Here is a 26,072-nt window from a genome sequence, read left to right as displayed (position 1 = left end):
CCAACCCCCTTCTCAAACAGGAGATCCTACCTAGATCATATCAATCCATCCAGCAGAGAGCAGAAAGGGACTTCCAAGGTCTTCTAGTCCAGCCCCCTTGCTCAAGCAGGAGACCCCAGATCATATCAATCAATGAGAATGGAGCTGGAAGGGGACCTTGGAGGTCTTCTAGTCCAACCCCCTGCTCAAGCAGGAGACCTTATACCAGGGATGGCTAACCTTTTTGTCCTCACGGGCTGAGGACACCCATAATGCAATGCCCATCCAGTTCCGGTCAGGTGCAGAGATGCAAAGACAAAGGATGGCCTTGGCTTTCTAGAAAGGATGTTGTTATGGCTACCTATCATCTAACTCCGTATTTTCCCACCATAGAAAAAAGGCATAGTAGAAGAATAGAAAGTGTGGCAGACCAAAGATCCACAAGGGAATTTACAATAGCAGAGTTGGAAGGGACCTTGGAGGTCTTCTAGTCCAGCCCCCTACTCAAGCAGGAGACCTTATACCAGTGATGGCTAACCTTTTTGTCCTCACGGGCTGAGGACACCCATAATGCAATGCCCATCCAGTTCCGGCCAGGTGCAGAGGTGCAAAGAGAAAAGGATGACCTTGGCTTTCTAGAAAGAATGTTGTTATGGCTGCCTCTCATCTAACTCCGTATTTTCCCACCATAGAAAAAGGCATAGTAGAAGAACAGAAAGCGTGGCAGCATTGTGACTAACCGTCGTTTCCCTGCAGGTTTGAACTTCCTCCAGCATTTGAGAGCCAGCCCAGAAGGCTACGCTCACTTCACGCTCTCCGGCGACTATTACAACCGGGAACTCTCCGGTAAGTCTCTGCCGCTAGCACAGCTGGGCTGGTCCTCGACTTACAACCGGTGACCGTTCGAAGTCACAGCGCCACTGAAGCCGGGCTCCCTTATCGACCCGTGTCCAACTTAACAACTGCAAAGGTCCCCTTAACAACTGGGGCAAGAGAGACCCGCTTAGCAACTGCCTCGCTTAGCAACCAAAATTTGCGGCTCAGTTTCTGTGCGTATATATTTATTTTGATTCCCTGCAGTCTGGGTTCTTGGAGACCCTCTGGTTCCATCCCTGTGGTTTTCTAGGGGTTTTCCAAATGCCGTTGTCTCCTCCTTGGGGCCGAGGGCAAGTGGCTGGCACAAAGTCACCCAGCTGGCTTTGTATGCCCAAGATGGGACCAGAACCCGCCGTCACCCGGTTTCTCGGCCTAGACTCTCAATTGCAGGCGCCGTGAAGGCAATTTCTCTCTCTTTTTTTGGTCCCAGGTTGGGAGCCCTTCATCGAGCCTTGGCCCTGCTCCGTGTTTTGGCAACGGCAGCCGGCCAGCCGCCTCCACCCCTCGCGGCTGAAGCTGGAAGTCAAGGCTAAGCACCGCCTGGATGTCAACATCACTTCCAGGTTAATCGGTAGGTTGTTGGTGGGGAAAGTCCGTTCCTGTCAGTCACAGCTGGAAGAACTGCGTAGAGCTCTTGTCCCAGCTGTGGTGCAGGAGGCCTCCTTCCTTCCTTCCTTCCTTCCTTCCTTCTTTCTTTCTTTTCCTTTCCTTCTTCTCTTCTCCGTCCTTCCTTCTTTCCCTTCCTCCCTCCCTTCCTTTCTCCCTTCTCCCACCTTCCTTTTCCTTCTTTCCTTCCTTCCTTTCCTTCCTTCCTTCCTTCCTTCTCCCACCTCCCTTTTCCTTCCTTCTTTCCTTTCCTTCTTTCTTCCCTTCTCCTTCCTTTATTCCTTCCTGCCTTCCCATCCATCCCTCCTTCCTTCTTCCTTCCTTCCTCCTCCTTCCCTCCTTCCATTCCTCCCTTCTCCCTTCCTCCTTTCCTCTTCTCTTTCCTCCCCTTCCTTTCCTTCCTTCTTTCCCTTCCTCCCTCCCTCCCTCCCTCCCTTTCTTCCTTCTCCCACCTCCCTTTTCCTTCCTTCTTTCCTTCCTGCCTTCCTTCTTTCCTTTCCTTCTTTCTTCCCTTCTCCTTCCTTTTTTTTCCTTCCTGCCTTCCTTCCTTCCCATCCATCCCTCCTTCCTTCTTCCTTTCCTTCTTCCTTCCTTCCTTGAAGAGCCGAGGTGGCGCAGTGGTTAGGGTGCAGTACTGCAGGCCACTTCAGCTGACTGTTATCTGCAGTTCAGCGGTTCTAATCTCACCGGCTCAAGGTTGACTCAGCCTTCCATCCTTCCGAGGTGGGTGAAATGAGGACCCGGATTGTTGTTGGGGGCGATATGCTGACTCTGTAAACCTCTTAGAGAGGGCTGAAAGCCCTATGAAGCGGTATATAAGTCTAACTGCTATTGCTATTGCTATTCTCTTCCTTCCTTTCTTCCATTCCTCCCTTCCTTTCCTCTCCCTTCCCTCCTTCCTTTCCTCCTTCTTCCCTCCCTCCCTCCTTTGTTCTCTTTCCTTTCTTTCCTCCAGTCCTTCCTTCCCTCCCTCCATTCCTTTTCTTCCTTCCTCCTCCCTTCCCTCCCTCCCTCCCTCCCTCCCTCTCTCCATTCGTTCATTCATTCATTCATCTCTTGTCTCCCTTCCTAGAGCAATACGCCAGCACCAAGCAGTCCTGGATGGCCGATTACTGCAGCCAGGAGAAAGAAGCCACCGACCTGGAGTCCGAAGACTGGGTGGGCTCTTCCGTGGACCCCCCTTCCTTCAGGCAAGGTGTGCCCCCCGCCCCCACTCCCCGTGGCCTCCATGCCTGCCGCACGGAGGTGGTCACCGTGACCCCCCTGCACAGCCTCCGGTCAGATGCTTCAGACCCCCTCCTCTACAGATGACGTTTCCCCCCTCCCCAATCCCCCCCTAAAAGCCCCAAGCGACTTTTCTCAATGCCGTCGTGACTCTGAACGGTCCCCGACTCCGATCCGTAGGACTACAAGCCCCAGTGGGAGTCTCTCGCGTCTTCAAGGCTGGGAATTGTAGTCCAAGCGGCCTCAGGAGGCCCCAGCCTGGCGGAAGCCGTCGGAAGGAACTTATTCCCACCCCGCTTGGCTGGGCGCAGGGGGAACCTTCGTGCTGCCAGCTTCTCGCCCCCTTTCCAACCGCCGCCTTCTTGCCCCCTGAACTGCCTGTTGCTCCCCCCCTTTCCTCGCTAACATTGTCTTTCCTGTCTGCTAGGCCTTCCTCTTGCCTACCTTAGAACTAGGAGCACAGCCAGCCTGACTAACCTAGAGCACCAGATGTATGCTAGAGGTATCGTATCCCCAGAGTCCAGATGCTTCCCTCTCTCTCCCCTGGCTTCTCTCGGGCTTCCTTTCCCCACAAACCCTTAAGGACGGGTGGGTGGATGGATGGATACAGTAGATAGAGAGATGGGAGGGAGAAATAGAATTAGATAGGATAGAGATAGGTAACAGATAGATAGAGATAGATGGATGGAGAGAGAGAGAGAGAGATTGATTGATTGATAGTGGTAAAGATAGATGGATGGATGGATGGATGGATGGATGGATGGATGGATGGATGGATGGATGGATGGAGAGATTGATTGATAGGCAGATAGAGATAGGTAATAGATAGAGATAGGTAATAGAGATGGATGGATGGAGAGATTGATTGATTGATTGATTGATTGATTGATTGAAATGGTCTAGGGTCTCCTGCTTGAGCAGGGGGCTGGACTAGTAGACCTCCAAGGTCCCTTCTACCTACAACTCTGTTATTCTGAGGAATTCTGAGGAATTCTGGGAGTTGAAGTCAAAATTACTAACCTGAAAAATAAATTGGGGGAGGGGTCCAATGTTTTCATAGTAAAATGCACCAGATTTTTTTTTGTTTAATTTCTTGATCAGATTGGCTATTTCAGAAAGCTCGGCCCAGATGTAGCTCCTGGGTTTCAGCATGCTGGGTTTGGTTTCTGTTTTATGCCCACATTCCCTTCCTTTCCCTTCTTCCTTTCCTTTCCCTCCCTTCCCTCTCCCTCCTTCCTTCCCCTTCTTTCGCCCTTCCCTTCTCTTCCCTTCATTTCCCTTCTTCCTTCCCTTCCCTCTCCTTCCTTCCTTTCCCTTCTTCCTTTCCTTCCTTTCCCTTCTCTTTTCCTTCTCCTCTCCCCTTTTTCCTTCCCTTCGCTTCCCTTTTTCCCCCCTTCCCTTCCTTTCCAATTATCTGGGTGGGGATTTTCAAATGGGGAGGAGGGGGCTGCTCGCCCCAGGCGTTGAGACTTAGGAAGGCGCCCGCTTGTCCCATCAAGAGAAAGAGACAAACACCCCCTTTTGAGGCTGAGCCTCGTAGGTGAAGCCCGGCTCTGCGCTTCCCCTCCTCGTCCCCTCCTTCATTCTTCCTTTTCTTCCTTCCTTCCCTCCGCAGCTGAGATGAAGGCGCCCAAGCGGAGGCAGCCCTTTGTGCCTTTCGCCCTCCGGAATCACACCGGTTGCACCCTCTGGTTTGCCACGATGACCACCACCCCAACTCGGTAAGGAAGCGAGAGGTGGGGGGGGGAATTTTCTACTTTCTTTTCAAATATATTTTAGGCTTTTTTTGTTAAAGACTTATACCTCGTATTGGTTCGGGGGGGGGGAAGGTTGGGGGGTTGGGGGGGAGGGAAGTATATTAGGCTTGAGGAGGGGTGTTGTGTTTTAAAGTAATATGATTGTACATGTATACTGTCTTGCTTTATTTATTTATTTTAAAAAAGATACGTTGTGTATATTGGAATGGAATTATAAATACCATCAACACAAAAGGGAGTTTGCTCAGAAGCTGAAATACACCAAGTGAATGAGAGGAAGAGTGGGAAGCAGAGGAGAGAAGAAAGATAGGAAGAGAGGGACAGGAGAGAGGGTGAAGGGGGAAGATGAGGTGTATAAGGAGGAGTGGTAAGGGGAGAGAGGAGAAGGAGAAAGGAAGGGGAGGTAGAGTAGAAAATGATGGAGGGAAGACAGGATGTAGAAGAGTGGGAAGCAGAGGAGAGAAGAAAGATAGGAAGAGAGGGATAGCAGAGAGGGTGAAGGGGGAAGATGAGATGTATAAGGAGGAGTGGAAAGGGGAGAGAGGAGAAGGAGAAAGCAAGGGGAAGTAGAGTAGAAAATGATGGAGGGAAGACAGAATGTAGAAAGGGGGAGGAGAGAGGGGGAAGAAAGTGTCGGATAAGGTATAAATATGGTGTATGGAGAGCAGAAGAGCCAATAACTGGTTCCCCCCCCCCCCTTTGGTAGTTGATGGTAAGATGAATTGATGTAAGCACTTAATAATACAACATGATATTGACTATGTAATAGTATACATGTGATTATATGCTATGGAGTTTATTTAAAGGTATTATGATTGTACATGTACACTGCTATTTTTTCTTTTTTATGTATATTGACATGGAATTATAAATACCATCAACACAAAAGGGAGTCTTCTCAGAAGCTGAAATACACCAAGTGAACGAGAGGAAGAGTGGGAAGCAGAGGAGAGAAGAAAGATAGGAAGAGAGGGATAGGAGAGAGGGCAAGTGGGGGGGAAGATGAGGTGTACAAGGAGGAGTGGAAAGGGGAGAGAGGAGAAGGAGAAAGGAAGGGGAAGTAGAGGAGAAAAGGATGGAGGGAAGACAGGATGTAGAAAGGGGGAGGAGAGAGGCAGAAGAAAGTGTTGGATAAAGTATAAATATGGTGTATGGAGAGCAGAAGAGCCAATAATTGGTTTTTCCTTCTTTCTTTTTTCCGGTAGTTGATGGCAAGATGAATTGATGTAATTATTTAATAACACAACATGATATTGGTTATGTAATAGTATACATGTGATTATATGTTATGAAAATGGAAAATAAAAAGCTTTTATGGGGAAAAAAAAAGGAAGCGAGGGGGGGGGGGGACTTCCAGCCGGCCGTTCGATGGCGGCCGAGCTTTCGTGGAATGCACAGGGAGTCCTCGGCTTAACGACCAAAGCGGAGCCCCAAGCATTTCTTCAATGTCCAGTGAGACATGGGTGAAATCAGCTTTGCCCTCTTTTATGGATCTTTCTGGCCCACCGTCGTTAAGTGACTCCCAGCAGCCACTAACTTAGTCACCCATTCGTTAAGCGAATCCGGCTTTCCACTTAGCTTGCCGGAAGGTCGCGAAAGAGAATCGCTAGACGTTGTGACCGTCGTAAATGTGAGTGTGAAAAACGGCCGGTTTTTTTTTAGTGCCGTCGTAAACTTTGAATGGCCGCTAAAGCGAACGGTGGTCAGCCAAGGACTCCCCGTAATCGTTTTACCAATCCCTCAAGACAAGGAACACAATCCCACACATCGCCCCTCCTCACCCTTCTGTTTTTTCCCCACCACCACAACAACCCCTCAAAGTGGACTTGAGATAAAAGGAGACACCCCCCCCCAAGGCAGGACTCGAACTCACGATCCTGGTTTCTTGCTTTCCAGCGCGGCCCTCCTGCACAGCGGGAGCCCTCCGGTCCTGCCAGAGGAAAAGGAGACCTTCCTGGACGAAGCCCATAAAGTCAGCGAGTGGCGGGAAGTCCTGGCGGGAGACGAGATCCCCTTCGCCTTCGAAGCCAAGGGGAAACTGAGGCACAGGTGAGGTGGCTGGTGGGGGGGGGGAAAGGGGAATAAAAAAAACCTGGTGTTTTTCTCACCGTTTTCCCACCTGTCTGTTTGATGGCCAGGGTTAGGTGACAGCCCGAAAGGAGGGATTTTATATTTCTCATTTTCTATTCTTAGACTCTCCCCATCGGTTGGAGGTATATTTGTCTGTTTATCATATATAACTTTGTCATTCAAGGACTACCTGTATTCTTATTAAAAGTCAATTTACTACACATTTTGGTACTTCGTTAAAGCATTTCATTCGGGGTTGCAATATGATTATTTTCCCCCATTTGGGATCTCAGTTCGGGCCTGCCTCTCTCCTAAACCAAGGGCATGGGGTGGCTCAGTGGCTAAGACGCTGAGCTCGTCGATCAGAAAGGTCGGCCGCTCGGCGGTTCGAATCCCCAGCGCCGCGTAACGGAGGGAGCTCCCGTGACTTGTCCCAGCTTCTGCCAACCTAGCAGTTCGAAAGCACGTTAAAAAAAAAAAATGCAAGTAGAAAAATAGGGACCACCAATTTTGGTGGGAAGGGACCAACGATCCGTGCGGCTTCGGGAGTTGAGTCATGCCGGCCACATGACCACGGAGAGGTCTTCGGACAGCGCTGGCTCTTCGGCTTTGAAACGGAGATGAGCAGCGCCCCCTAGAGTCGGGAGGGAATGTGCCAGGGGAACCTTTACCTCTCCTAAACACCATTCCGTGGGTCTTGACATAAATTGATTTATTTTTTTTAAACACCCCCCCTTCAGGCATACCCACGACCTGGGAATTCACCAACTGCAAGTGAGAGTCAACGGCTGGGAGGCCGTCAGCCCTGTGTCAGTTGACAAGGTGGGGATATTTTTCCGCTACGCAGGTCCAGATAAAAGCAATTCATCCTCAACGGTAAGTTGAATTCTTTTATTCTTTTCAGGCAAAAAAATATAAATAAATAAACCAGCTTCTGTTTAACACTAAACACGAGGCTCTAATAAAAGGAACTTAAATTCTGAAACTGGAGGGTGGGGGTTGGACTAGAAGGCCTCCAAGGTCCCTTCCAACTCTGTTACCCTGGAACATTAATACTCAAATACTACAACATTCATTTTGTTTCTCCTGTTACCTGTTGTTGCTTTTACCAATCATCAAACCCACGTATAATTTCATATATTGTCTCACTCAAAAAGACCCAAGTTACCATTCAAAGCAATCTGTGCATTATTTTCCCCTCTAATGAAAGCTGTCAATCTTGGCAGCTTCCATCATCTCCTGGAATTAAGGAGAAACTTCCTAACAGTGAGGACAAATAAGCAGCGGAACTGCTTGCCACCAGAAATAGTGGGTGCTCCATCACTGGAGGTTTTCAAGAAGAGTCTAGACAGAAACTTATCTGGAATGATTTAGGTTCTCCTGTTTGAGCAGGGGGCTGGACTAGAAGGCCTCCAGGTTCCCTTCCAGCTCTATTCTGATTGATTGATTGAAATGGTCTAGGATCTCCTGCTTGAGCAGGGGGTTGGACTAGAAGACCCCCAAGGTCCCTTCCAGCTCTATTCTGATTGATTGATGTTCTGTTCTAATATTTTCTATTTCTATATATTCTCCATTCTATTCTATATTCTATTCTATATTCTATTTTTATTCCTTTCTTCTGTTCTATTCTATTTTCTATCCTATCCTAATCTAATCACTTTTCCAGGAATTCAGGTTTCTTTTCCTGCCAAATCTGTACAAACCCCTTGAAGTAACGACCAGAAAGATCATAAAATGTGGCCAAACTCATTTAACAAATGTTTTGGGCTCAGCTGTTTGATTGTAAATTGAGGACTACCTAGAATGCACATCCTGGTTTTGTTGTTGAGGTTTTTTTTTTTTAAAGAAAAAGATTGTTCTGCACGAGAGAGAACTGGCAAGTTGCCAAGGGGTCACGTGTGTGTGTGTGTTTGTGTGTGTGTGTGTGCACGCGCATGCGCCAACATTCAGCTTTTCTGCTCTTTCTCTACATAGGTTGGCAGCCCGATAAGTAGGACCAACATCATCCATCCGCAGGTTTATGTAAGTTGAATTTCCTTTCCTCCCTCCTTCAATTCCTTCTTAGCTTTGCGTGATTGTATTACGGTTTTTTTAAAACCATACAACGCCTTTAGCAAACGAGATGTAGCAGAAGGAGTGGTGGAACTCGAAGGTGGAGTCAAAAGAGGAGTGAGCTGAGAATCCCTGAATAGCCACAAGCAAGCTAAGTCCAGCTTCCCTTGACTAATTCCGAGAAGATACTATTAGTTGAGGAGCTTTCTGTCATCATCATCCTCTTGACCCCATAATCCCTTGCTTTGGGGTGGAGTCGGGGCAACTGAATGAAGCTTACTGCCCTTCCCGTCACCAGTGCAGAGTTTTTTTCAGCATTATCTATCTATCTATCTATCTATCTATCTATCGCTGTATCTGTATCTATATCTATCTATCTATATCTATCTATCTATATCTATCTATCTATCTATCTATCTATCTATTGCTGTATCTGTATCTATATCTATCTATATCTATCTATCTATCTATCTATCTATCTATCTATTGCTGTATCTGTATCTATATCTATCTATCTATCTATCTATCTATCTATCTATCTATCTATCTATCTATCTATCTATATATATATATATATATATATATATATATATATATCTGCCTCTACCTAGGATTGAACTCACAAAGCTCCTGATGGTGAGGCAAGAGCTCCAATAAAAACGGGGGTGCTGAGTGGTGGTGGGGGTGTTGCATTTTTATTTAATTGATGTTCAGGCAGAAACATTTTCTCATTTTTTTAAAAAAAATTAAAAAATGGTGCGTCTTATTAAGGGAAATCATTGGGGACGTAAAAGTCGGTGCGAGCGGTTGTAGAATTTGGGGGGCGTTTGTGTCCACCGTATCTGCAAAATGGATTCCGTTTTTTGTCTTTCTTTTTTTTAAAAAAACAAAAACAAATAAAATACGTATCTTTTTACAGTTTTCCTCATTGCCTCCAGTTCGAGTGGTCTTTGCAGTGACCATGGAGGGAAGCGCCCGGAAGGTCATCACGGTTCGTTCCGCTTTGATTGTGAAAAACAAATTGGAAATGCCAATGGAGCTGAGGCTGGACAGCCCTTCCGCCCCGGACAGTAAGTGCTTCAGAAGCCACAAGACAGCTCTTTTCCCATCAGAACGGAGCTGGAAGGGACCTCGGAGGTCTTCTAGTCCAACCCCCTGCTCAAGCAGAAGACCCTATACTATTTCAATCAATCTGAATAGAGCAGAAAGGGACCTGGGAGGTCTTCTAGTCCAACCCCCTGCTCAAGCAGGAGACCCCAGACCATTTCAATCAATCAGAATAGAGTTGGAAGGGACCTTAGAGGTCTTCTAGTCCAACCCCCTGCTCAAGCAGGAGACCCCAGACCATTTCAATCAATCAGAATAGAGGTGGAAGGGACCTCGGAGGTCTTCTAGTCCAACCCCCTGCTGAAGCAGGACACCCTATACCATATTAATCAATCAATCAGAGCATGTGGAGACCTTGGAGGTCTTCTAGTCCAGCCCCCTGCTCAAGCAGACCTTGCCTCATTCTGGACAAAGGCCAAGCCAGTCTCTTCTTGAAAACCTCCAGTGATGGAACAGCCACAACTTAGAATATAGAATCAGTGTTGGAAGGGACCTTGGAGGTCTTCTAGTCCACCCCCCCCCCCACCAAAGCAGGAGATCCTGTATTTTTGCAGACAAGTGGCTGTCCAGCCTGTTCTTAAAAAAAACCTCCAGTGATGGAGCACCCATAGAACTTCTGGTGTCAAGCCCTTCCGTTGGTTAATTGTCCTCACTGTGAGGATATTCCTCCTTAATCCCAGATTGCTTCTCTCCTGGATGAGTTTCCATCCATTGTTCCTTGTTCTACCCTCCTCGGGTGTTTTGGAGAATAAGTGCTCCCCCCTCTTCTTTGGGGCATCCCCCCAAATAATGGAAGACTTAATTCTTCTTTTCTCTAGACTAGCCAAACCCAAATCCTTCAACCGTTCTTCATATGGTTAATCGTCTTAGTTGCTCTTCTCTGCACTTTTTCCCTCCAAAGTCTCAACATCTTTTTTATAACGTGGCGGCCAAAACTGGATGCGGCATTCCAAGTCTGGCTTTCCTAAGGCTTTATAAAGCAGTTACTAACCCTTCACCTGATTTTGATTCTACGCCTCTGTTATGTTTTATTTATCTGTTTTTATTTTACTTATTTACTTATCCAAACCTTTAATCATCCTAGTTGCTCTTCTAGTTGCACTTTTTCCAAACTCTCAACCTCTCTTTTTTTGTAACGGGGGTGACCAAAACTGGATTATTATTTTTTTTAAGATGACTTCTTAGAATGAGGAGGGGAGCCAGGAGAGATGTGTTCAGTAATTTGGATTTGGATTTGGATTTATTACATTTATATGCCGCCCTTTTCCCCGAAGGGGACACAGGGCGGCTCACAATTCAAATCAGGGAAGGGGGTACAGACAGGAAATAAAAAAGACGAACATAACAATACACAATTTAAAAGCACTCAACAGTCATACCATTCGAGGAGAGGGCAAAAGCTCTTTAGCCCCAGGCCTGTCGGAACAGCCAGGTTTTAAGGGCTTTGCGGAAGGCCTGGAGGGTGGTGAGGGTTCGAATCTCCACGGGGAGCTCGTTCCAGAGGGTCGGAGCAGCCACAGAGAAGGCTCTCCTCCGGGTAGTCGCCAGTCGACACTGGCCGGCGGATGGAATTCGGAGGAGGCCTAATCTGTGGGATCTAATCGGTCTAGTGGAGGTGATTGGCAGCAGGCGGTCTCTTGACCAGAGGGGGCGGCCAGGGGGGGGGAAGGCCTGTATTAAGGATAAATTTGAGAGTCAGCTGCTACGACTATCACGTGGATGCCGTTGGTTAATGAAACGTTGGCAAGAAAAGGAAAAAAGAAAAACACCAGCCAGCTCAGTGGATCCCTCAGAAATAATTGTGCCCTTTTTCCCCTGCATGCAGAACCTGTCCTGCTCCCGGCGGTCATGCCAGGCGACTCTTTCGCCATCCCTCTGCACCTGACGTCCTGGCGTCTCCAGGCCAGGCCGAAAGGCACCGGCGTCTTTTTCTGCAAGTCTCCCATCCACTGGACGAACGTCCAGAAGACTTCGGAGGTCAGCAGCAGCAAGAGGGAATGTCACTCCATGGAGCTGGACCACAGCCGATTCTTCAGGTGAGCCCAATCTCCAGGTGAGGTGATTCTTCAGAGAATAGGATGGAATAGAACAGAACAGAATAGAGTAAAGTAATTAGAATAGAAATATATAATATTGAATAAAATAGAATATAAATAGAATTAGAATAGAATAAGACTAGAATAGAATAGAGTAGAGTAGAATAGAATAAAGTAAATAGAATAGAAATACATAATATTGAATAAAATAGAATATAGAATATAGAGAATAGAATTAGAATAGAATAAGAATAGGTAAGAAAAACAGAACAGAATAAAGTAATTAGAATAGAAATATATAATATTGAATAAAATAGAATATAAATAGAAAGAATAGAATAAGAATAGAATAGAGTAGAATAGAATAAAGTAAATAGAATAGAAATATATAATATTGAATAAAATAGAATATAGAGAACAGAATTAGAATAGAATAGAATAAGAAGAATAGATAAGAAAAACAACAGAATAGAATAAATAGAATAGAAATATATAATATTGAATAAAATAGAATATAGAATATAGAGAACAGAATTAGAATAGAATAAGAAGAATAGATAAGAAAAACAGAACAGAATAGAATAAAATAAATAGAATAGAAATATATAATATTGAATAAAATAGAATATAGAGAATAGAAAGTAGGAAGAGAAGAGAGAATAGAACAGAACAGTAATTTCGTGCTACCTTGAGGTTGTAACTCAAGGATGTGGAGGGTTTGTAAGAGCCTCCAAAAAGGCAGGGATTTACACCACCACCCCTCTTTAAACCATCCGCCGTTGTCTCCCTCCGTAGGTTTTGCGTGGCCATCAAGAAAGAGAATTATCCCGACTACATGCCTTCCAGCATCTTCTCCGACAGCGCCAAGCAGATTTTCCGCCAGCCGGGACACACCATTTATCTCCTGCCCACCGTGGTGTTGTGTAACTTGCTCCCTTGCGAGCTGGAGTTTTACGTCAAGGGCGCCCCGATCAACGGGACCCTCAAACCGAGGAAGGAAGCCGTCCTGCACACCGCCGACACTTCGCAGAACATCGAGCTCGGTAAGAGCAAAAAACGCCCTTTTCCGACTCCTTCCGGGGGGGCTGGGGGGGGGGGTGTCGCCAGTTCTAATTTGCACCCATCTGCAAATCGATCCGGTCACGTTGTACAGTGGTCTCCCAAAAATCTTAATTTTACCTTAGGAATCTTTTTTTTTTAATAAATAAATAAATCTGATTTTGCCTTAAGAATCATTAAAAAAAAAATCTAATTTTGCCTTAAAAATAATTTTTTGCAAAAAAAAAAAAAAAACAACCAATAATTTTGCCTTAATTGGGTTTCTTTAAAAAAAAAAATTTTTTTGCCTGAAGGATCATTTTTTTAAAAAAAAGTGTCTAATTTTTGCCTTAATCTTTTTTTTTTCCTAATCTAATTTTGCTTTAAGAATCATTTCTTTCCAGAATCTAATTTTGCTTTTAGAAGTGAGTTACCTCTACGACTAATCCTTGACCTACATAGGTTGCGACAGTCGTAAAACGGGCCGGTCACGATTTTACGAACTTTTGGTGACTTTGAACTGTTTGTAAATTGGGACATGGAGTTCCAAGAAGAACTAAATAGGTTGCCTCTCCACAGTAGGGACAGAATCAAACAGGGTGTGTGGGAATCGGCAAGATATCTAAATGACCTGATCTCCCCAAAACAAAGAATAGCTTTCTTCAGAGCCAGATTTAACATTCTTCCTTCAGCACTCCTCCAGGGCAGGTATAAGAGAATACCTATAGCCGAACGGGTTTGTATATGTGGTAAAGGAGAAGTGGAAGATAATTCACATGTTCTATTACACTGCGAGCTATACAGAGTTTGTAGGTCTGCACATATTCTCCCCTTCTTATAGAGATTGCCAGGGAGGGCAGACCATTTTTATCTAGCCTTCCTCCTCCAGGACACTAACCCGGTTACCACGTCTGCAGTGGCAAAGTTCTGTGCTGCTGCAATGTCCATAAGAAAAAAAATTGGCTACAGAAGTATAGTACCAATTATCTGGACATACCTCTAACAATCTCTGGACCATTGTGTTATTATCCACTTTTAATGTCAATACTTTTTAATTATATCTTAATGCTAGTAATTTTTTAATATAGTGTAAAAACTAATGTGTATTGCTGGTCTTTGACGGTAATAAAGATTTTACTTACTTACTGTTTGTAAATTGAGGATTGTCTGTAACTGCAATCCTGAACTGTTACTTATTTCCTACGACTGGTGAGGGGCCTGGTTTTTTTTTTTTTCAATCCCTTCTCTGGCTGTTTTTGGGCCTGCCCGTCCGGCAATCTTAGTAGCTGCGAAACTCAATGTGACCCAGATTGGATCCCGCAACATTATACGGGACACGTATAATCCGCCTTCGTTGGTGAACATTAACTTACTTCCTCCTGGGTTCCAGGGATCTCCCTCGAAAACTTCACCCACTGCAAGGAGCTTTTGATCCCCCCGGGAACCCAAAACTACGTGGTGCGGATGAGGCTGTACGACAACAACCGGCGTCTCCTGAACCTCGTCATCCGGATCGTGGGCCAAGCCAAAGGTTCCTTGAAGATATTCATCTCGGCTCCTTACTGGCTCATCAACAAAACAGGTGAATCCACTCAAACCTCCCATCGTCTTCGGCTTCGCGGGGAGGAAAAGTAGAAAATAATATCTTAATTTTGGGGGGAACTCGATGCATGGATGCTTGTGGGAACAGGATCCTTCCAGTTACGTTGCATTTTCTCTTACTGGGCCAGAATAATGCGGGGAATAATAATGCGGGGAATAATAATAATAATAATAATAACAATAACAACAACAACAACAACAACAATCATAGACATCGCAATACCAGGTGATAGCAGGGTCGCCGAGAAGGAACATGAAAAAATCGCAAAATACCAGGACTTAAAAATCGAAATTCAACGAAATATGGCACAAACCAGCAGTGGTAATTCCAGTGGTAATTGGAACACTGGGTGCTATTCCAAAAGCACTGGAATTACATTTGAAACAGTTAAAAATTGACAAAATCACCATCAGTCAAATGCAAAAAGCCGCACTGCTTGGATCTGCACGCATATTACGAAAATACGTTACCACGTCCTAGGCCCCTGGGTGGGGCCCGACTAGCAACCAATGCCAAATCCGGCGAAACAACTGGCCGCTGTGATACAATTGTATAATAATGCAGGGAAACATTTACAGATTTTTACAGAGTCGGAAGGGACCTCGTAGGTCATCTAGTCCAACCAAAGCAGGAGACCCTACCGCATTTTTGACAGGTGGCAATCCAGTCTCTTCTTGAAAGCTTCCAGGGATGAACCTCCCACAACCTCCGAAACTAAAACTAAAATGGTTTTAAGCGAAAATCCTTCAGTATCTGAAAACGTCCTTTGACTGCAGGAAAGAATAATGGAAACTGTTGTAATAGAATAACAGAGTTGGAAGGGACCTCAGAGGTCTTCTAGTCCAACCCCCTGCTCAGGCAGGAGACCCTTAGACCATTTCAGACAAAAAAACCTCTTCTTTAAAACTTCCAGCGTTGTTGGAGCATTCGCAACCTCTGGAAGCAAGTCGTTCCGCAGATTAAATTGCTAGGGAATTCCTCCTTAAAATTCCAGGTTGCTTCCCTCCTTGGTTATTTCCACCCGTTGCTTCTTGTCCTTCTGGTGCTTTGGAAAACAAGTTGACTCCCCCCTCTTCTTTGGGGCAGCCCTTCAAATATTAAAAAAAAAACCCGCTATCATGTCACCCCTCCGGTCCTTCTTCCCATTAAACCTACCCACCACCCAATTCCAGATGTTTGAATATCATCGTCGCTCCAGAGCAGGCCGTCCCGAAAGGATCAACCCATCGTTTTTAGTGACGGATTTTTATTTTCTTTCAATCTCACTTTTTCTCCCCTATTTATTTGCATCCGAAGGGTTGCCGCTGATTTTCCGGCAAGACAACGCGAAGACCGACGCAGCCGGCCAATTTGAAGAGCACGAGTTGGCCCGCAGCCTGAGCCCCCTCCTTTTCTGCTACGCCGACAAAGAGCAGCCGAATCTGTAAGCTTCTTTGGGGCGGTGTGTGTGTGTGTGTGTGTGTCGTACCTTCTTGCAATTTACAGGCCGTGTCATAACTCACCCAAGTTTATTCTGATATTTTTTTTGAAAAGTTTTTTTAAATTTTTTATTTTCTTAGATACAATTATAGGTATTCTTCTTTACATTGGTCATTCTTATACATTTATCATTCCATTTAAAAGGTTATAATATACAATTTGGGTGGCTTTATTTACCATCCCTTCCTCCTGTTGTGACACCACCTTATTTTCCCTTTCTTTTCTCCCTCCCTCCCTTCTCCGCTTTCTTCCTTCCTCCTCTCCTTCCCCTTCCTTCTTCCCTTACCTTTCTCCTACTCCTACTCTTCCTCTTCCCCTTCCTACCTTCTCTCCCTTCCACCTTCTCCTTACCTCTTTCTTTCTTCCCTCCTCTTCCTCTTCCTTCTTCCCTTATCACTCCCCTACTCCTCTCTTCCTCTTCCCCTTTCTACCATCTCTCCTTCTCCTTCTCTCCCTTCCACCTTCTTCTCCTTACCTTTCTTCCTTCCTCTTCCTTCTTCCTTTACCTCTCCCCTACTGCTACTCTTCTTCTTCCCCTTCCTACCCTCTCTCCTTCTTTTTCTTTCCCTTCCAACTTCTCCTTCCCCTTCCTTCTTCCCTTACCTTTCTCCTACTCTTCCTCTTCCCCTTCCTATCCTCTCTCCTTCTCTTTCTCTCCCTTCCATCCTCCTCTCCTTCCCTCTTTCTTTCTTCCTTCCCTCCTCTCCTTCCCCTTCCTTCCCTTCCCTTTCTCCTGTTCCTACTCTTCCTCTTCCCCTTCCTACATTCTCTCCTCTTTCTCTCCCTTCCACCTTCTCCTTACCTCTTTCTTCCTTCCCTCCTCCCTCTTCCTTCTTCCCTTACCTTTCTCCTACTCTTACTCTTCTCCTTCCTACCCTCTCTCCTTCTCTTCCTCTCCCTTCCACACTCCTCTCCTTCCCTTCCTTCCTTCCCTCCTCTCCTTATCTCTTCCTTCTTCCCTTCCCTCTCCCCTACTGCTACTTTGCCTCTTCCTCTTCCTACCCTCTCTCCTTCTCTTCCTCTCCCTTCCGCCCTCCTTTCCTTACCTCTTTCTTCCTTCCCTCCTCTTCCCCTCGTTCTCTCCTCCTCTCTCCCTTTCTTTTTCTATTATTATAGGTTACAGCTTATGTTTTCTTGGGATGGTATTTCTGCAAACCCAAATATAGTTTAATGTCATTTCTTATTCCCTTCCCTTCGCTAATCTATCCTATGGTTTTTTTTTCCCCTTGATATCTCGCTCTTGGATATATATTTGTATATTTAGTAATTTCTTTTCTGTTTTCCTCCCTCTTCCTTCCCCATTTCCCATTTAACAGTGCATCATCTGGGTTCTGTAACTTCCCCCTTATTTTCTTTTCAAGATTCCTTTCTCTAGCCAGTCGTAAAATCTTCTCGAAGTACCCCGATTCCTCTTTATTCTTAAGCTTATTCTGATTTTTGTGTGCGCGCACAGTTGTACCATGCGAGTTGGCAGAGGTATTCACCCCGAGGGGATGCCCGGTTGGTGCCAAGCCTTCTCCTTGGACGGAGGAAGCGGCGTCCGAGCGCTTAAAGTGATCCAACAAGGAAACCGGCCCGGCCTTATTTATAATATCGGTAGGTCTTTCACCGTTTTTCCTTCTTGCAAGGTGATCGGGATTCTTTTTTTTTAAATTATGACGACGATGATGATGATTCTTTTGGGGGTGGAGAGTTGTGATTTTTTTAAAAAAGTTTCTTTCAATGTTTTTTATAGTTAGAGCATTTGGGATAAGGGTGGCAACAGACAGACAAATAAAGGAGAATATTTATAGCGCGGGGTTGAAATGAGAGATCCTTGGTGCTTTCTGTGCTTAGTGGTTTTCTTGCAGGCATTTCATGACCAAACTTGGGGACATCATCAGCGCTAGAAGGGGGTAGGGTTTGCAAAGAGAAAGAGAAGGAGTACTATGGGGGTCCTTGGTGTTCCCTGAGCTTGGTGGTTTTCTTGCAAACATGTCATGTTCCAACTGGGCAACTATCTACAGTGCTAGAAATGTAAACACCGTTCCCTTCTAGCACTGATGATGTTGCCTAGCTGGGTCATGAAACGTCTGCAAGAAAACCACCAAGCTCAGAGAGCACAAAGGAGCCCACAGTCCTCCTCCTCTCTGCAAGCCTCACTTCCTTCTAACACTGATGATGTTACCTACCTGGGTAATGAAAGGTCTGCAAGAAAACCACCAAGCTCAGAGAGCATGAAAGACCCCAAGGTCGTCCTCCTCCTCCTCTTCTCTGTAAACCCAATTCCTTTCTAGCACTGATGATGTTCCCTAGTGGGGTCACGAAACCACCCAGCTCAGAGAGCACTGAACCCCCCACCCGCCCCCCACTCCTCCAGTAAATAAATGTTGATTGTGCGAGGTGCCCAGAATCTGGCCCTTCTGTCCTGACCGTCTATGTGTTTTAACCCAGGCATTGACGTTAAGAAGGGCAGAGGTCGCTACATGGACACTTGCATGGTGACGTTCGCACCTCGCTACTTGCTGGACAATAAATCCTCGCACACCCTCGCCTTCGCCCAGAGGGCGTTCGCCAGGGGACAGGTAAAAAAACAAAAAAACACCCCACCCTTTCCTCCTGCTATAACTCCTAAGGATTCCTCAAGCTTTTGCCCTTTGGAGACGGGTGGACTTCAGCTCCCCTCTTCTTATTTTGCATTCTGTTCTGCCTTTTATTCTGTTCTTTTCTATTCTATATTCTATACTATTCTATTGTAGTCCTAGTCTATTCTATTCTTGCATTTTTTTTCCTATTCTATATTATTCTACTATATTCTACATTCTATTCTGCATTCTATTTTCTATTCTGTTCTGCGTTCTATTCTATATTCTATTCTATTCTATTCTATATTCTATTCTCTTTCATATTCTATTCTATATTATCCTGTTCTGTATTCTATTCTATTTCCTATTCTATTCTATATTATTCTATTCTATTAAGCATTCTATTCTATTTTCTTTTCTATTCTATATTATTCTACTGTATTCTACATTTTATTCTGCATTCTATTTTCTATTCTGTTCTGCATTCTATTCTATATTCTATTCTCTTTCCTATTCTATTCTATATTATCCTATTCTGCATTCTATTCTATTTCCTTCTATTCTGTTATTCAATTCTGTTATTCTATTCTGTATTCTATTCTATTTCCTATTCTATGTTATTCTATTCTGCATTCTATTCTATTTCCTATTCTATTCTATATTATTCTATTATATTAAGCATTCTATTCTATTTTCCTTTCTATTCTATATTATTCTATTATATTAAGCATTCGATTCTATTTTCTTTTCTATTCTGTATTATTCTACTGTATTCTACATTCTATTCTGCATTCTATTTTCTATTCTGTTCTGCATTCTATTCTGCATTCGATTCTATTTCCTATTCTATTCTATATTATCCTATTCTGTATTCTATTCTATTTCCTTCTATTCTGTTATTCTATTCTGTATTCTATTCTATTTCCTATTCTATTCTATATTATTCTATTCTGTTAAGCATTCTATTCTATTTCCTATTCTATTCTATATTACCCTATTCTGTATTCTATTCTATTTCCTATTCTATTCTACGTTCTATTCTATTTCCCATTTTATTCTATATTATTCTATTCTGCATTATATTCTATTTCCTATTCTATTCTATGTCATTCTATTCTACATTCTATTCTACATTCTATTCTGTTCATTTTCTATCCTCTATTCCATTCCATTCCACACTTGGCCAATAAAGAATTCTAATCCTAACGATGGTAAGAAAGGGCCTCTCTGTGTGTGTCTCGTTTTCCTGGATGCCTTCCTAGGAAATGCCACCCGTTGAACTGCAAACCTATTTCTCTTCTTCCCCTTCTCGGTAGGGAACGTCCAATCCAGACGGCTACCTCTCCACCCTCCCGGGTTCCAGCGTGGTCTTCCACTGGCCACGCAACGATTACGACCAACTCTTGTGCGTCCGGCTGATGGACGCCCCCAACTGCATTTGGTCCGGAGGCTTTGAAGTCAACAAGAACAATTCCTTCCACATCAACATGAGGTAGGAAACGAACAGGGCTGCCGTGCCTTGTTGTGACCGTTGTGAGTCCTGTTGTGTTGTTGCTTCCCTGTGTTGCACCCCTCACAGTCAAACTCGATGGAGAAGCCCGATTCACTTAACAGCCATCGCTCGGCAGTAAGTGAGTTTTACCCCATGATACGACCTCCCTTGCCACCATTGTTAAGCCAGGCACCACAGGTGTTAAGTCAGCACCACGATTGCGAACCGAATCCGGTTTCCCTATTCTCTTGGCTGGTCAGAAGGTCGCAAAAGGGGGTCACGCTGCAACCGTCGTAAATATGAGTCAGCTGCCGAGCGCCTGAATTTTGATCACGTGACACCACCCCCACAGTCCCTTTTTTTCAGTGCTGTTGTAAATGGTCACTAAATGAACTGATGTATGTCAAGGACTTTGGTTGTTGTTAGTTGCGAAGTCGTGTACGGCCCATCGCGACCCCCTGGACCACGTTTCTCCAGGCCTTCCTATCCTCTCCCATCCACTGGAGTCCACTGAAGCTCAGGCCGACTGCTTTGGTGACTCCATCCAGCCCCCTCCTTCTCTGCCGTCCCCTTCTTCTTCTTTTGCCCTCCATCGTTCCCAGCATGAGGCTCTTCTCCAGGGAGTCCTTCTTCCTTCTCATCAGGTGGCCAAAGTCTTTGAGTTTCCTCTTCAGGATCCGGCCTTCTAAAGAGCAGTCAGGGTTTATCTCCTCTAGGACTGACCAGTTGGATGGCCTTGCAGTCCAAGGGACTTGCAGGATAGATAGATAGATAGATAGATAGATAGATAGATAGATAGATAGATAGATAGATAGATAGATAGAGTAGTTTTAGTTGCGACGTTATGTCCGACCCCCATGGACCATGTTCCTCCAGGCCTTCCTGTCCTCTACCATCCTCTGGAGTCCATTGAAGCTCATCTAGGCTGCTTGTGTGACTCCAGCCACCGCCTTCTCTGCCGTCCCCCTCTTCTTCTTTTGCCCTCCATCGTTCCCAGCATGAGGCTCTTCTCCAGGGAGTCCTTCTTCCTTCTCATCAGGTGGCCAAAGCCTTTGAGTTTCCTCTTCAGGATCTGGCCTTCTCAAGAGCAGCCAGGGTGGATCTCCTCTAGGACTGACCGGTTGGATGGCCTTGCAGTCCAAGGGACTCAATGCAGGAGTCTTCTTCTCCATAGTTCAAAGGCCTCCATTCTTTGGTGCTCAGCCTTCCTTGTGGTCCAACCTTCACAGCCATCCATGGCAACTGGGAAAACCACAGCCTTGGCTAGGCACACTTTGATTGGCAGGGGGATGTCTCTGCTTTTTAGGATGCTGTCTAGATTTGCCCCCGCTTCCTTCCCCAGGAGGAAGCCTCTTCTCATTTCTGGGCTGCAGTCCCCATCCGTGGTGACCTTGGAGCCCAGGAAAATAATACCAGTCCTCCATTTCTTCCCCATCTAATGTCCGGATGCCATGATCTTCTTTTTCTCAATGTTGAGCTTCAACCCAACTTTTGCACTCTCCTCCTTCCCCCGCGTCAAGAGGCTCTTTAGTTCCGTCAAGGACTGGCCACAGGTTTTATTGCACGTCAGGTTTCTAAAAAAATTTATAGGCGGGAATTTATAGGTGAAGAGGAAAGGAAAGGGATTTGCCGGCTCGCGAAACCCACACGGGCCTTGTTTGCGTTTGAAACTCCCCAGGGACACCCTCGGGAAGTGCTTCTTCCTTCAAGTGGAGATCACCTTGAAGAGAGCCACCTACTGCGTCTCGTTCAGCGACACCGACCAGTTTCCGCCTCCGTTCCGCATCGACAACTTTTCTAAGGTAAAAAGCACCTGGGGAATGGGGCGGGGGTGGGGGTGGGCAGATGGGCGGGCGTGTGAAAACGGCGAAGGCAGAGGGCGAAGAAGGAACGCTCCTTGGAGCTTGGACGACGGATAAATCCTTGACTTACGAATATTGCTATTCTATCCTCTCCCCCGTAGGCCTTCTTTTCCTTAGACGAGACGTGCCCCGTTCCTGCAACCGTTCTTCTTATGTTTTAGTCTCCAGGCCTTTTGTCGTGACCGAGGCTTCCCAAGAAAGCATAAATCCCCCCCCAAAAAAACCCTCTTTTATTTATACGGCTGTGAATTATGGTCATTTACAGCCCATAATGATTCACAAACAGTCTTTATTAATAAGATTTATAGGCCGCCCAATCCCGAGGGAGCTCCGGCCGGCTTACAAAAAAGAGAAAAAGAAATAATGAAAAAATAAAAAAAGACAGATTTAAAATGACCACACATACATTCGTTCTGATCGGGGCTGGACCTCAACAGTGAGGTCAACAGCCCCAGGCCTGTCGGAATAGCCAGGTTTTAACAGCTTTTCTGAAGGCCATGAGAGTGGGTAAGGTCCGGATCTCAGGGGGTAGCTCGTTCCAAAGGGTCGGAGCAGCCACAGAGAAGGCTCTCCTCCGGGGAGCCGCCAGCCGGCATTGTCTGGCTGACGGCATCTGAAGGAGGCCCACCCTGTGGGATCTCACCGGCCGCTGGGAGGTATGTGACAGTAGGCGGTCTCACAGGTACCCTGGTCCTAAGCCATGCAGGGTTTTAAAGGTGATAACTAACACCTTGAATTGCGTCCGGAGACCAATTGGTAGGCAGTGCAGCTCACGGAGGATAGGTGTAACGTGGGTGTACCTAGGTATACCCAGTATCGCATTCTGGACTAGCTGCAGTCTCCGAACACTTTTCAAGGGGAGCCCCACGTAGAGCGCCAGTGAAGGTTCCGACAGATGCCTGCTCGAGTTGCCACAGTCTTTCAGGGCAATGTTGTTAAACGCCCGCCTTCTCTCCCTGGGGATGCTGCCAGAGACCTCATTGCCAAAGGCAGAGCAAGGCCCGACTGAGCACAGAGTCCAACAGACCTTCTCAGAGTTTGAAACCGACCAGAACGAACTAATCACTTCCTGCAAAAGCTCACATCCCGTTCGCTCCTCTTTTATGTCTTATGGGAGGGGCCAATCATCTCCAAGCCTTACTCCCACGTCAACCCTGTTTGCTTAATTGTTCTCGCCTTCTGGCAGCTCTGCGCATACACTGGGAATAGGCTCCCGCTGTTCTTCTGCCTCGCTGATGTCAGTGAGGCAGCAAATAACTACCAGACGGGCTTGGTCCCCTCTCTGCCTCCGACGCAGAGCCCTCGTCCAAGCCTTCTCCAGACTCCCAAGACTGGCCCACGTTCCTCCCCAACCTCCTCACTGTCCGACTCTGCTGACCGCTGACGGGCCACAAACACCTTTAATCCTCTGAGTTGCTCTTCTCCGCACCTTCCCTCCTAGGTCCCGGTCGTCTTCAGCCAACACGGCGTGGCTGAGCCCCGGCTCAGCACCGAAGTGAAGCCCTCCACCACTTTAGACTACGCCTGGGACGAGCCCACTCTCCCGCCTTACGTCACCCTGACCGTCAAGGGGGCCGGCTCGTCCGAAGTCACTTGCTGCATGAACGACTTCCAAGAGAGCAAGCAGTTGTATTACGAAAACTTCATCTACATCGCGGCCACTTACACTTTTTCAGGGTAAGCACCACTCTAAAATATCATCTTTAATTTCTTGATTACGAATCTGGACCGAATCCATGACTTCTTCCGACAACTCCTTGAAAGCAACAGAAATCTTTTCCTGTATTTTAATTTCCATCGTGGCTGCATGATCTTTTAAAGCATCATTTAATACTTTTTGCAATATTTCTCGAGTCAAAGTTTCCCCAGCAGGAGTAGGAGGGGGTTTTGGGGGGGGGGGGGAGTAATGACTGTAGTTGTCGGAGCAGGTGAATTTCCAGCGCTTTTCGAGGTGTTACTCGGTTTAATTTGCTTAGAAGCCATTTCCTCAGTTAATCTTATCTTGCACCCAGTTAATAAATCCAGGCAAGCCGCTTGTTCCAGTAATTACTCTGTAGTTTACTAATAAATCACTACTGATTTAATGATCTTTAGATGATCTTGAACTCTATAATAGTTTGAGTTCCGTGAAAGTCTATGTTATAGACTCTATTACATCACAGCACAATCACACCTACAAAACTCTTCGAGGCCATCTTTCTCTTTCTTCCACGTAGTTTATCACAAGGAATTTTTAGAAAAATGGAGTTAAAGTCTGTAATACGTACAATTAGAAGTTCTCCGGTATTTGTCTGCCCGTGTTGGAATCCGGTATAAATCAATCGTTGAGCTGGGGGTGGGCATATGCCTTCGTTCTGCAAAAAGGCAGAAAAAATCCCTGGCGCGGAGAATTCACTGGGTTATAGGGCGGCTCACACCTTCCACACCCCAGATTTATCTCCTGGGGGAGGTTAAACGGAGCACTTCCCAAACTCAGCTTCTCACCTCTCCTTCTTTGCCCAAAAGAGAGGTAATCAATCTGTCAAACAGCTGATGGATGCTGTTTAGACAGCTTAACGCAGCCTCGGGTCCGGAGCTGCTAAAAACGAAACAGCTCCCACAGACAACGCCCAAACCAGAAGCCCTCCATCCATTGCTTCTTGTTTCTTGCCTTATAAGCACCTCGCTTCACCCACATAACACCTATCCTCCGCGAGCTGCACTGGCTAGCTGTCGATCTCCGGGTACGCTTCAAGGTGCTACTTGCCACCCATAAAGCCCTCCATGGTAGTGGATCTGGGTACTTGAGAGACCGCCTACTGCCAATTACCTCCACACGACCTATTAGATCTCACCGGTTAGGCCTCCTCCGAGTCCCATCTGCCGGTCAATGTCGACTGGCAACTACGCGGAGGAGGGCCTTCTCGGTGGCAGCTCCGACCCTGTGGAACGATCTCCCCGTGGAAATTCATACCTTCACCACCCTCCAGACCTTCCACACAGCCCTCAGAACCTGGCTATCCCGTCAGGCCTGGGGTTAAGACTACAACCCGCCCGAATAGTATGAATGTTGTGTTCTTAATTATGTATTTGTCTTATATGTTACAAGTTTGTCTCCCCCCCCCCTTTTAAGTTGTGAGCCGCCCTGAGTCCCCTCAGGGAAAATAGCAATAGCAATAGCAGTAGACTTATATACCGCTTCATAGGCCTTTCAGGCCTCTCTAAGCGGTTTACAGAGAGTCAGCATATTGCCCCCCAACAATCTGGGTCCTCATTTTACCCACCTCGGAAGGATGGAAGGCTGAGTCAACCCTGAGCAGGTGAGATTTGAACCGCCGAACTGCTGATCTAGCAGTAGCCTGCAGTGCTGCATTTAACCACTGCGCCACCTTGGCTCTAAAGGGTGGCATATAAATAAACTTTAAATCTAAATCTAAATCTAATGCTTTGGAGAATAGTTTGACTCCTTCTTCTTTGGGGCAGCCCCTCAAATATTAAAACACTGCTGTCATGTCACCCCCTGGTCCTTCTCTTCATTAAACTAAGACGTCCCAAAATTCCAGCAGCGTCCGGATATTCTCAGCCTCCAACCCAGCCTAGCAGTTTTCCCACTCAGAATTTCAGTAAAGCCGAAAATCTCTTTGGGTGATTTCGGCCTGGTCTTTGTCCGCGATCCCTTTCTCACCCTTCCTTCTCGGTTTCCTTGGAAATCCCAGGGTCCAGGAAGAGTCAGGGAGACCCGTGGCTGCGTACAAGGATCTCGCCTGCGCTGAGCTGGTCCTGGATGTTTCTCCCAAGACGCAGAGGGTTGTCTTGAAGAAAAAGGTAGGAAGTCACAGGGTTGCCGTTCTTTCCCTGGGAGCATCCTGGAGGCCCCTGCCTCTATCGGCCACCAACCGGCACGATTGTGCGCTCGGTGGGAAGAGCATTGGGGATTAGGTCACTGCCTCCCGCCTACTCTGTACTCCCACGTGCACTTTCCCCTGATGATGTTCCCTGGTTGGGTCAGGAAAAGTTGCCAAGTAAACCACCAAGCTTACGAAACACCAAGGGATCGACAGTTTTCCTCCTCCTCCTCCTCCTCCTGTACGCCACAAATCACACTCCCTTCTAGCACTGATGATGTTCCCTAGTTGGGTCATGAAACATCTGCAAGCAAACCCCCAAGATCAGAGAGCACCAAGGACCCCACAGTTCTCCTCCTCCTCTTCCTCCTCTCTCCTTCTCTTCTCCTTCTCCTTCTCCTCCTCTTCTTCTTCCTTCTCTTCCTCCTCCTCCTCCTCCTGTACTCCACAAATCACACTCCCTTCTAGCACTGATGATGTTCCCTAGTTGGGTCATGAAACCT

General features: G+C 46.2%; 1 protein-coding gene across 1 annotated transcript in view; it reads left to right on the top strand.

The window, feature by feature from the left end:
* The window catches only part of VPS13D (vacuolar protein sorting 13 homolog D), a 71,025-nt gene that overhangs the window by 41,307 nt on the left and 3,646 nt on the right, over positions 1–26,072 (top strand). The window contains exons 28-46 of the mRNA XM_032232173.1: positions 707–825; positions 1,286–1,426; positions 2,534–2,656; positions 3,113–3,187; positions 4,301–4,406; positions 6,339–6,491; positions 7,253–7,388; positions 8,487–8,534; positions 9,484–9,634; positions 11,497–11,707; positions 12,503–12,750; positions 14,136–14,327; positions 15,645–15,771; positions 17,281–17,423; positions 18,261–18,391; positions 19,708–19,883; positions 21,562–21,685; positions 23,187–23,422; positions 25,441–25,549. Of these exons, the coding sequence (XP_032088064.1) occupies positions 707–825; positions 1,286–1,426; positions 2,534–2,656; positions 3,113–3,187; positions 4,301–4,406; positions 6,339–6,491; positions 7,253–7,388; positions 8,487–8,534; positions 9,484–9,634; positions 11,497–11,707; positions 12,503–12,750; positions 14,136–14,327; positions 15,645–15,771; positions 17,281–17,423; positions 18,261–18,391; positions 19,708–19,883; positions 21,562–21,685; positions 23,187–23,422; positions 25,441–25,549 (2,749 nt within the window). The remainder of the gene's footprint in view (positions 1–706; positions 826–1,285; positions 1,427–2,533; positions 2,657–3,112; positions 3,188–4,300; positions 4,407–6,338; positions 6,492–7,252; positions 7,389–8,486; positions 8,535–9,483; positions 9,635–11,496; positions 11,708–12,502; positions 12,751–14,135; positions 14,328–15,644; positions 15,772–17,280; positions 17,424–18,260; positions 18,392–19,707; positions 19,884–21,561; positions 21,686–23,186; positions 23,423–25,440; positions 25,550–26,072) is intronic.

The sequence above is a fragment of the Thamnophis elegans genome, chromosome 15, assembly GCF_009769535.1.
Source record: "Thamnophis elegans isolate rThaEle1 chromosome 15, rThaEle1.pri, whole genome shotgun sequence".
In the NCBI taxonomy this organism is placed as follows: domain Eukaryota; kingdom Metazoa; phylum Chordata; class Lepidosauria; order Squamata; family Colubridae; genus Thamnophis; species Thamnophis elegans.
Note: the sequence above shows the minus strand (reverse complement) of the source record. Positions and strands in the feature narration are given on the sequence as shown.